This window comes from Solanum verrucosum, unplaced genomic scaffold (genome assembly GCF_900185275.1).
Source record: "Solanum verrucosum unplaced genomic scaffold, falcon-dt-bn FXZP01000184.1, whole genome shotgun sequence".
NCBI lineage: Eukaryota > Viridiplantae > Streptophyta > Magnoliopsida > Solanales > Solanaceae > Solanum > Solanum verrucosum.
In genome coordinates, this window is record NW_026020302.1 from 171829 (window position 1) to 184038 (window position 12210).

General features: G+C 37.8%; 1 protein-coding gene and 1 pseudogene across 1 annotated transcript; both read left to right on the forward strand.

Moving 5' to 3' along the window:
* Positions 1-3088: 3088 nt before the first annotated feature.
* LOC125834857 (uncharacterized) lies at positions 3089-3610 on the forward strand. Its single transcript, XM_049514013.1, has one exon. It carries the CDS (start codon positions 3089-3091, stop codon positions 3608-3610), a length of 522 nt encoding a protein of 173 aa, XP_049369970.1.
* Positions 3611-3715: 105 nt separating this feature from the next.
* LOC125834858 (uncharacterized) lies at positions 3716-4384 on the forward strand (annotated as a pseudogene).
* The last annotated feature ends 7826 nt before the right edge of the window (positions 4385-12210 follow it).

Below are 12210 nucleotides of genomic sequence, written 5' to 3' on the forward strand. Positions count from 1 at the left end.
TATTACTTGGTCATTTACACTTTCTTTAGACGTAAAGAGTTATTAAAACCTCACTTGCACTAGATAGTATATCCAAAAACATGATCAACTCAAAGAAATTTAACCTTTAAAATTCGAATTATATCATACAAATTGAGACGAAATGAGTATTATCTATTTATTATAAGGTTGACAATATATAAGAAAATATTAGATCCAAATTTAACATTATAAAAAAAATAAATATTTCAAGAGCTATATATATATAATTTTCAAAAAGTAAATGATGACTAAAAGAAAAATGGATTTGTGCTTGGTCATCTAGTCTCTAATGGGCCTTGACTCTTTTATTAGGGCAATTTTCGCATATAGCCACTCAAAATAACTTAATTAGGGTCTATAGTTATAGTTTGCTAATTACAATTCGTAGCTACATGTAAGAGGAGGAGAGAGGCAAGCGAGATTGGGAGAGGGAGGAGAAAGGTGAGCGAGAATGGGAGAGGGAGGAGAGAGGCGAGCGAGATCGGGAGAGGGAGGAGAGAGTCAAGCAAGAGATGACAATAATTTGTATAATTCGCGGCTACGTTTGTATAATTCATGTGTATTTGTATAATTGAGTAATACAAATTTCGGAATTATACAAATATGTTAAAACTTGAATTAACGAATTTATACAAGCATAAACATCTGGACTTTAAACAATTATACAAATTACATTATACAAGTTATATTATATAAAATCCAAAAACTACACATTTATACAAACTTTAAAAAGTTATACAAAAGAGATTGAATGTACCTGGTGATAAAACTGAAAAACCAAAGGAAATCCCTGTCATATACAAATACAAATCAAATGAAGAATTATTAGTTGTGAATTATACAAACGTGGCGAATTATACAAACTGGAATCCAACTCACATAATTAACGCTTAAAGTTAGTCGCGAGTGATAATTATAACAAACTATAGCTATGATGATTAATTAAGCAAGGCCAAATACATACATAGATCCCTAAAATTGTTGGGTTTTCCCCCAGGTATCTCAACTATGCTATTTTCCTATTGAATCATTGAACCACCCATAATTTGTTCCTTTTAAACACCGTTGGCTGATGTGGAACCAAACTTCAACAAATATTTGTTGGTGATTGTGCGCATGAGATCAACCTTCCCCACGTGGAAATTCCAACCAATCATACTTTAACCCAATTACACGTCAGCACCACATATTCAATCCCCAAACCCAAAAACTATAGCCCCTTCATTTCCCCCCAAAACACTTTTAACCCAATGCTAGACGAGAAAACCCTAACAATTGTTCTTCTTTCAGTGACATTTACAACTAAAATTCTTAGATTTTGAAGTGATTTCGAGTGTTTTGTTGAAGGAATCATTGAAGATTGCAGACGATTTGGAGTTCAATCACGATTTTCAAGTTGACGGGTGTGAGGTAAGTTTATTCCCTAATTTCTATGTAATTTTTATTGTTGTAACGTGATATATACTGCATTTTAGTATTAATGTGATGGTGTGTTGTTAATATCTGGAAAAATTTAGGGTTTTTTTGGTTTTTATTGTTTATAACGTGTCAGAAAATTTTGGGATTTTCGCCTTGTTTCAGGAAATCTTATGGACACCATTATTATAACTCGTTTTCATCATGGTGGCAAGTTTATTTTGGACAAAAATGGAATTACTTATAAAAGGGAAAACGAGATGGAATATGTTAATATCGACAAGGACCACTTCTCAATAATCGAATTACTTTTGTAAGGGGTGTTGATTTACCAACAAGAAGAACAAGTAAAAAGGTAAGATTTGATCCTGATTGTGTTCTAGCTATTTTTGAGCTTGGTATGGTATTTGAAAGTGCTGAACAATTTAGAAAAACTGTTGCAGACTATTCTTGTGAATATAAAATTAGGTTAAAGTTGAAGCCTAATGACAAAAAAAGGGTTAGAGTTAAGTGTGAGGACAAGAAATGTAAATGGTTGTTGTTTGCTAGTATATATAAGGATTCTAGTGATTTTATTGTAAAAAAATATTATCCTATGCATGTATGTCCTCAATCAACCAAGAACAAGTTGTGTACATCTAAGTTTGTTACAGAAAAGTTCAAGGATGAAATTACCTATTAACCATATATAAGATTGTGGGAAATTCAGAAATTGGTGAGAAAAAAATTTGGGTTGTATGTTGGAAGAACTGTTTGTCATTGGGCAAAAAGAGGGTTATCAAGGACTTCTTAGGTGATTGGAAGATGGAATTTTCATGATTGTGTGATTATGCAGACATGATTAAACATACTAATCCTGGTACTTCATGTTGGGTGAGGACAGATAGAGAGTCTCAGCCAGGAAAAACTTTGTTTGTTTACTTCTTGTTTGCTTTAATGTATTGAAGAAAGGATGGTTGGAAGGATGCAGAAAAATTATTGGCTTTAATGGATGCTTTCTAAAGGGTCCTTGCAAGGGTGAATTGTTGGTTGTTGTTGGTGGAAATGGAAATCAACAGATGTTTCCAATTGCATGGGCTGTTGTTGACACAGAGACAAAACACAATTGGAGTTTTTTCCTCAACTACTTGATAGAAGATCTAAACTTAGGCACAAGACATGGACTGTCTGTTATGTCAGATATGCAGAAGGTTAGATAGTTATTGTATTATAGCTTGATCTGTTATTTTTTTTAATTTCTTCTGTTGTTAATACTTTTTATTTTTGTGCTATAACTGTTTACATAGGGTCTTGTACCAACTTTATGTGAGTTGCTACCAGATAATGAGTAGAGAAGGTGTGCTAGACATATCTGGTCCAACTGGCATCAAATATGGAGTAGTGAAGAAATAAAGAATCAGTTCTGGAGATGTGCTAAGTCAAGTTTTGAAGTGAAATTTGAAGATGAGATGGATAAACTCAACAAATTAGGTAATAAAATTTGTGAGGACTTGTTGCATTATGAAAAACTACTTGGTGCAAAGCATATTTTAAGGAGCATTCTAAGTGTGACATTGTTGAAAACAATATGTGTGAAACTTTTAATTCTTGGATACTAGCTGCTAGACATAAGGCTATCATAACTATGTTAGAGGAGATTAGGCACAAGATAATGGACAGAAATATTGCAATGAGGCAATTTGCTGAAACTTGGATCTCAGATATCTCTCCTATGGATAGACTAGTACTTGAAGAGAACAAAGATCTTGCTAGACTTTGTGAAGTTAGATTCAATGGTGATATTGGGTATGAAATCTTAGATGGTCAGTACATGCATATTGTTGATATAAGGAAGAAGACATGTACATGTAGAACATGGCAATTGAGGGGCATACCATGTCTACATGTCGTGCTTGCATATCAACACAAAAACATGGAACCTGAACATGAAGTGGTACATTGGTATAGAGAAGAGACTTTCTTGAACGCTTATAACCACTTTCTACAGCCAATACCAAACATGAAAATGTGGCCTCACACTAGTGGTGTAATGATTGAACCTCCTGAACCAAAAGTTATGCCTGGTAGGCCACCAAAGAGCAGAAGAAAGGCAAAGAATGAGCCTAGGAAAAAAGTTATCCAAAAGAGTAGTAAAAATGACTTGCTCTTTGTGTCATCAAGTAGGCCACAATAAAAAAGCTTGTCCAACCATGGTAAGTTATTATTCTCTTTTAATTCATCTACAATTAGCTTCAATTATTTAGAGTTATCAATCTTATTACTGTATTAATAGGCTGGGATGGGACAACCTGGAGGCTACCCAAGCAGGCAACCAAGCTCAAGCCAGCCACCCGTGTTTAGCCAACCATCAAGCTCAAGCCAGCCACCACTGTTTAGGCAACCATCAAAATCAAGCCAGCCACCACTTTTTAGCAAACCATCAAGCTCAAGTTAGTCACATGTATTCCGTCATCAAGGCAATTCTATGTGTTTTGATTCTTCAGCTGTTAAAAGAGAGTAACAACCTGCTAAAAGTAGTGGCACTGTCAAAGGCATTGGTAGAGGCACTGGAGGTGTATCAAGTCAGCAACCTGTTCAATCAAAGGCTTTGGGAGATTCAATATCAACAGGAAGACAAAAGAGGATCAAGACTGTAGGATTTGACATCTATACAAATGCATGTGGTAGTCAAACCTTTAATGTAAGTGTATACATAATTTTATTTATTTCTTACTCTACTATATAAAGTCTCATTTTAAGACATTTCTATGCAACATGGTACTTCAGGAGAAAGAGTTATCACGCTGTGAGCTTACAGAGATGCGACTCCAACAAATATTGATATTAGTTATAAGCCTCGAGGACTCAAGTGGAATGGTGGAGATGCTGTCACAGCTTCACAGATGCAACGTATCAGTCAGTCAAGGAAAAACAACGTGAAACATCTAGTGCACCAAGGAATACCTAATTTCAGCAGAAATGTCACTTTTTGGATGTGTAATCAACAACAAAAGCTTGTATTGACTTCTTTGAAATGTCTTTTGGTATCTTTTAAGTACATTAACTTATTTGTGGTACTGTTTTTTAATTAGTTGTCATGGATTGGTATGTTTGATTGGAGCACACTAGAGCAAATTAATGGTATGAATGATCAGTTTTTACTGTGTTAATTTATGTTGTTCCAGAACTCATTAGTCCAATTGATAGTGAAAATGTTCGAGAATAATTATGTTTTACTTCAAGTCATTTGAACACATTAGAAAACAAATGAGACTAACACACAATTTGTCTTCATTCCTTCAATCAAAATCATTACAATAAGAACATAATTGAAGGCATTTACAATAAAAAAGCCGATCAAAATTGTCCTCATAGAGAACACTACAATCTACCATACATACTTTTATGAAGGAATCAAGTAGAAGACAAATGAACGAACTAAGATCATTTTGTTACATAAATCCAAGTTACCAATATCACCCCTACGACAATGCATATCATTCATACTTTTCTTGATCGATTCCTCTCCAATTCATATGTTTTGACTCTTTTCAACAAACCCCATATCACCCTCTTATCTTGAGCTGGCATTTCATCATCATACCATCGGAAATATCCACATCCACCTTGTGCCTACAAAATTAAAGAAAAAAAATGAATTACAAAGAAGGTGATTCTTTACTATAATGGACAATAAAAATGAATTACCTTTGAAGTTTTGCAACAAAGGAACCTACGCCCAGGGTCGGATTGCTCCATGAGGTCTTCATTTCCACAACGACCCCAAATTGACATAACACATTTGCAGTTGAAGAAGAAGAAATCGATGAAGAAGATAACTTCGACATTGGAACTTGATGATTAAGAAGAAATCAATGAAGAAGATATATATTCTAATGAGCTAAAGAGGAGAAATATTGATGAAGAGAAACAAAAGAGGAGAAATAAGAGAAGAAGGAGAGATATTAGGGTTAAAAGGGGGAAGAAGATCGTTGGTGGGTGGTTCAGGATCCACATCAGCGACTTTAAAGCGTCTTCACGCGCTCAAACGACGTGAGATCACGTTTGGTTCCACATAAGCCAATGTTTAAAATGAACAAATTATGAGTGGTTCAATGATTCAATAGGAAAACGACGTAGTTGAGGTACCTGAGGAAAAAAATCCAACAAGTTTAGGGATCTGTTTATGAGTTTGGCCATTATGCAATATAAGTTGGGTTAACCACATAACTTTCCCTTTTATTATTGGGTTATTGCAAATAGCCTATTTGATTAAAATCATGCGACTCCTGAGGAGTTATTAAATTGAATTTCTCTTTCTGCTTCTATTCTTAATCATTAGAGTTCTCATTTATCTTTTAATTTAATCTAAACACTTCAAAACTATGCTTAATCATTAGAGTTCTCATTTATCTGTTTAATTTTATTCAAACATTTCAAAACTATTTAAAAACATCTAATATAAGTCAATTCAAATAGGCACATAATCCATCTTGGCCCAACTCATTTGTCACCCCTAGCTAATTAATAGCTCAAGATGATACGTAGTAATTTTGAATCTCTATATTGTTGCTCATTGTAGCATTTTTGGTCATTGAATTGTAGGTTAATAATTCTAATTTGGCCATATTTGATGAAATATATTTATCATGATTTTCTACTGTTCCACTAGTATTCATCAATAACATATTATTATATATGTTTGACGATAATACATGTCACGCCCCGAGCCTACACCCTGGGTGGGACCGGCACCTGGAGACCATTGCTGGCCCCAGGCGAACCCTTGGCCTGGCTTTCTTAACTCAGCGGAAACCTAACTCAACAGAATAACTCAACGTCATGCAAAGACATAAACAATTTAACTAATAAAATATGGCCCAAAGGGCAACTCGAGCCTCGAGAATAGAATATTTACATATATATATATACATATACATGGATGAGAGACTCAAAACTAACTGACTGACTGACTGTCTATTGAAGCCTCTAATATACTGAGATGGATGTGGGGACAGACCCCGCAACATCCTAATAGAACAAAACTAAGTACACAAAATAATTGAGTCCTCCGGAATGCAAGGAGGCTCACCACAGACTCTGGAGTGCTCAGCTGGATCAACGACGTGCAGGATGCTGATCCGGGGTACCTGTATCTGCATCATAAGACGATGCAGGCCAACTGGCATCAGTACATGGAATGTACGAATATGTGAGCTGGAAAAGCTGAACCACAACTTAAGCTTGAAAGGAGAACAAGAGATCACTTACCTTGACTCTGAACGACTCATATACTTAACTGGACTCAAAGTAAAGCAATAAGACACGAGCCACACATATAAAGCTTGTAAAAGAATGTAAACAACTTAGATCGTTAAGGATAAAATGACAACAAACTCCACTTTTCTTTTATAAACATAAAACAGTTTTTGTGGGAGGTTCTTTAACCGACAACCACCACTACGAGCCTTAGTGATGATACAACGTTTTACCTCACGTTGCCAAAGGACCATCCTATACCTTGCCATCGATATAGGACCTTACTTTTGCTTAGTGGATCCACTAGCCTAATCTTGCGTGATCATCTAAAAAGAATGATACGACAAGTCCCATGTTGGCGCATGGTTCTTAGGGAGAGTTGAGTTAATATGAACTCGTGTCCCCCAATTCGGTGCTCAATACTACTCCCAAAATTACTTTGGCTCATGCTTTTAAAATAACTTCTTTCTTTGATTGATATAATTACTCAAAACTTTAGCCCAAAGGCTCCTTTGGGGAAAGAAAACATGATTCCCTTCTTATTCAAATATAATAGCATTTACGACCTCCTTTGGGAATACTTTGTTCCCTAATAGCTTTCTCTTTTTTTTTTGAAGAGAATTCAACTTTAAACTCATGACTCAGCTTGAAACTAAGACTCTTACTCGACTTGAAACTTCACTTGACTTGGAACTATCTTTCCTTGAATCAGAATTATGAATTCAAGGTGTTCGATCATATGTTATGGAAGGATTCTTGAACGCTTAGACGCACTTTGGAACGTCGAAAACAACTATAAAACATAGGTGAATTACTTTGGAACATGCATGAGAAAGTGAGAAAAGAAGAGGGGAAACTTGGCTGAGACTTCAGATTTCTGGTGACACAGATGGGACTTACGGTCGCCATCGACGGACCGTAGATGGACTTACGGTCCGTACTGCGGGTTCGTAGATTTCGTCAGAGATTTTCCCCAGAATTCATTTAAGAAAAAGACTAAGTGTTGACCTACGGTCCTGACTTACGGTCTGTAGGTCAGGCCACGGACCGTAGGTCGTGACCGTAGATCGATGCCCCAAAAACCAACTTCTGTTCCGATTGACGGTTGACCAGTACGGACCGTAGATCGATCTACGGTTCGTAGGTCAGTCCCGTAGATGGGGATCGACAGCCCAGAAATTTCTGCAAATCGATGGTGGATCAACTTTTAAAGGGTCATAGCTCTTAGAATCATAATCCCCTCAACCTACAATAGGTTTCAACCTAAATGCACAACCCAATCAAGTCTCACAACGAACACTAACTTCAACAACCTCAACAACAATATCAACAACAACTAACAACTTCGACACTTCAACAACAATTCCAATCTTTTCTCAAATCATAGAATAAACTTAGTGTGTGTGAGGGAAAAGATCAACCCACACGAAAAACTCACATACCTTGATAGGGATCACCCCCGACGAAAATCCACAATGGTCTTGACAAATCTCCTCTTTCTTCTCTTCTTCTTCTTCTCCTTCTTCTCTTCTTCAATCTCAAGAACCCTAACTCTTTCTCTTTCAAAAAAATGGGACAAAAATGATCCAAAGATCATCCTAATACAACAATATGAGCTTAAAAGAATTGGCTAGGGAAAAGACTAAAATGCCCTTAATGGTTCCCGGACGGATCTCCTTGTCAACTGCCCAACTTTCAAAGGTCATAACTCCCTCATACGAACTCGGAATCGAGCAAACTCGGTGGCGTTGGAAAGGTCGTTCCACGAACTTTGCAACCATAACTGGAATTCCACCTAACTCATCCTGAGCTAGAATTTGTGGTTGTTCAAAGTTGGCCAAAATTTCACATTTTCCATACTTAGCCAAAATTTCCAAAACTTTAAATTCTTTCCAAAAAATGAAAATTTCCAATTCTAAGCCTCTTCAATTATTTCGCATTGCCGGATGTTACAATATCTCCCCCTTGGGAACATTCGTCCTCGAATGAGGTTACTTTTACAAAACTAAGGGTGTAACATCAAACTCAAACACCCAACGAGCAATCATGCAAACAACAACAACATGCCCATTATATATTAAAGAGCACTAAGAAGGAAATTAATACCTTAATCCGCATTCCCTCCGGATTCAAAAAGATGAGGATATCTCTTCTTCATGTCTTCTTCGGCTTCCCAAGTGGCTTCCTCAACAAATTGGTTCCTCCAAAGGACCTTGACTGATGCCACATCTTTCGTTCTCAACCTACGAACTTGGCAATCTAAAATCTGAACCGGCACCTCCTCATAAGATAAGTTATCCTTGATCTTAACACTTTCAGTCGGTAGGATCAATGAAGGATCACCTATGCACTTTTTCAACATAAAGATGTGAAATACCGGATGGACCGCTGCTAGCTCTTGTGGTAGCTCTAACTCGTAAGCCACACTGCCGACCCTCTGGACTATGCGATAAGGTCCGATATACCGGGGACTAAGTTTCCCCTTCTTACCAAACCTCATAACCCCTTTCATGGGTGAAACCTTCAAGTATACCCAATTATCTACTTCAAACTCTAACGCCCTTCTCCTAACATCAGTGTAGGATTTCTGGCGACTCTGTGCCGTTTTCAACCTCTCTTGAATCACTTTCACCTTCTCCATAGCTTGGTGAACTAAATCTGGTCCTATCAACCGTGCTTCACCAACTTCGAACCATCCAATAGGAGATCTACATCTTCTCCCATATAGAGCTTCGTATGGAGCCATCTGGATGCTAGAATGATAACTGTTGTTGTAGGCAAACTCAATGAGAGGTAGGTGATCATCCCAGTTGCCTTTGAAATCGATCACACAAGCTCTCAACATATCTTCTAAGGTCTGAATAGTGCTCTCTGCTTACCCATCAGTCTGAGGATGAAATGCAGTACTTAAGCTCACCTTTGAACCCAAACCCTTCTGAAAAGATTTCCAGAACTGTGCAGTAAACTGTGCGCCTCTATCTGAAATAATGGAGATTGGTACTCCATGAAGTCTCACTATCTCTTGAATGTACAACTTGGCATAATCTTCTGCCGAAAGGGTAGTCTTTACCGGTAGAAAATGGGCTGACTTTGTCATTCTGTCGACAATCACCCAAATAGAATCATGCTGTCTGCGAGACCTTGGCAACCCTGTTATGAAATCCATATTGATCATCTCCCACTTCCATTCCGGAAGCTCTATATTCTGAGCCAAACCACCGGGCCTTTGGTGTTCAACTTTCACTTGTTGGCAATTTGGACACTTAGCAACGAACTCTGCAATGCCCTTCTTCATGCCATTCCACCAATAAACTTCTCTCAAGTCACGGTACATCTTCGTGGAACCCGGATGAACGAAATATCTGGAGCTATGAGCTTCTTCCATAACCCTTTCTTGGAGTCCATCTACCATAGGTACACACAATCTACCTTGATATCTCAAAACGCCATCTCCCCCTTGTTCAAATGCTAATACCCTTTGCTTTTGAACATTTGCCTTCAACTCAAACAAAATGGGATCTTGATCTTGCTTCTCTTTCACTTCTGACATCAATGATGACTCGACCTTGCTCATCACCGCAATTCCTCCTTCTGTGGAATCTGTAAATCCGACTCCCAGACATGCCAGTCTGTGTACATCTTTTGCCAACTCTCTCCTTCCTTCTTCAATATGGGCGGTGCTACCCATAGACAACCTGCTCAAAGAATCAGCAACAACATTAGCCTTACCTGGGTGGTAAAGAATACTCAGGTCATAATCCTTGAGTAACTCTAACCACCTCCTCTGTCTGAGATTAAGCTCTTTCTGAGTAAGCACATATTGAAGGCTCTTGTGATCAGTGAATATGTCGACATGCACGCCATACAAGTAGTGACGCCATAACTTCAAAGCAAATACTACAGCAGCTAGCTCTAAGTCATGGGTTGGGTAGTTCTTCTCATGAACCTTCAACTGTCTGGAGGCATAAGCGATAACTTTGCCATTCTGCATTAAGACACAACCCAAACCAACTCTAGATGCATCACAATACACCATAAAACCTTGAGTACCTTCTGGTAGCGTCAAAACTGGAGCCGTAATCAATCTCTTCTTCAATTCCTGAAAGCTTTTCTCACAAGCTTCAGACCATTGAAATCTCGCGGCCTTCTGAGTCAACTTTGTCAAAGGAGATGCAATAGACGAGAACCCCTCAACAAACCTTCTATAATAACCAGCTAAACCTAAGAAACTCCTAATTTCAGTTGGAGATGTGGGTCTAGGCAAATTCTGCACTGCCTCAATTTTCCGAGTATCAACTTTAATTCCATCACCGGACACAATATGACCTAGGAACGCCACAGACTTAAGCCAAAACTCACACTTAGAGAACTTGGCATACAACCCCTTGTCTTTCAAAGTCTGAAGAACTATTCTAAGATGGTTAGCATGATCTTCTTCATTCGTTGAATAGATTAGTATGTCATCAATAAAGATAATAACAAACATATCTAAATAAGGTCTGAAGACTCTATTCATCAGGTCCATGAAAGCAGCCGGCGCATTGGTCAAACCAAAAGACATGACTAAAAACTCATAATGACCGTATCTGGTTCTCAAAGCTGTCTTTGGAATATCACGTTCCCTTACTCTTAACTGGTGATAACCTGATCTGAGGTCAATCTTCGAAAAACAGGTGGCACCCTGAAGCTGATCGAAAAGATCATCAATCCTCGGAAGAGGGTACTTATTCTTGATGGTAACCTTATTCAACTGGCGGTAATCTATACACATCCTAAGGGAACCATCTTTCTTTCTCACAAACAAAACCGGAGCACCCCAAGGTGAGACACTCGGTCTAATGAAACCCTTCTCTAGAAGATCTTTCAACTGCTCTTTAAACTCTTTCAACTCTGCTGGTGCCATTCTATAAGGCGGAATAGAGATAGGACGAGTATCTGGTATGAGATCTATGCCGAAATCTATTTCTCTCTCGGGAGGAATTCCGGGTAGATCATCAGGAAAAACTTCTGGAAACTCTCTTACTATAGGAACCGACTGAAAATAAGGTATTTCAACACTAGAGTCATGAACTCGGACTAAGTGATAGATACAACCCTTTGAAACTAACTTTCTTGCCTTAAGGTACGAAATAAAACGACCCTTGGGCACTGCTGAACTACTGCTCCACTCTAAGATTAGCTCACTCGGAAACTGAAACTTGACCACTCGAGTTCTACAATCTATCGATGCATAACAAGCATGAAGCCAATCCATACCTAAAATGACATCGAAATCTACCATGTCTAACTCAATCAAATCAACCATGGTGCTCTTGTGATTGATAGAAACAGGACAATCACGATAAACTCTTTCAGCTAGAATAGATTCCCCAACAGGTGTAGAGACACAAAAGGGTTCACAAAGTCTTTCAGGAAGAACATCAAACTTATTCGCAACATAAGGAGTTACGAAATATAAACTTGCTCCTGGATCTAACAAAGCATATACGTAAAAAGCAAAGACTTTGATCATACCAGTGACAACATTCAGAGAGT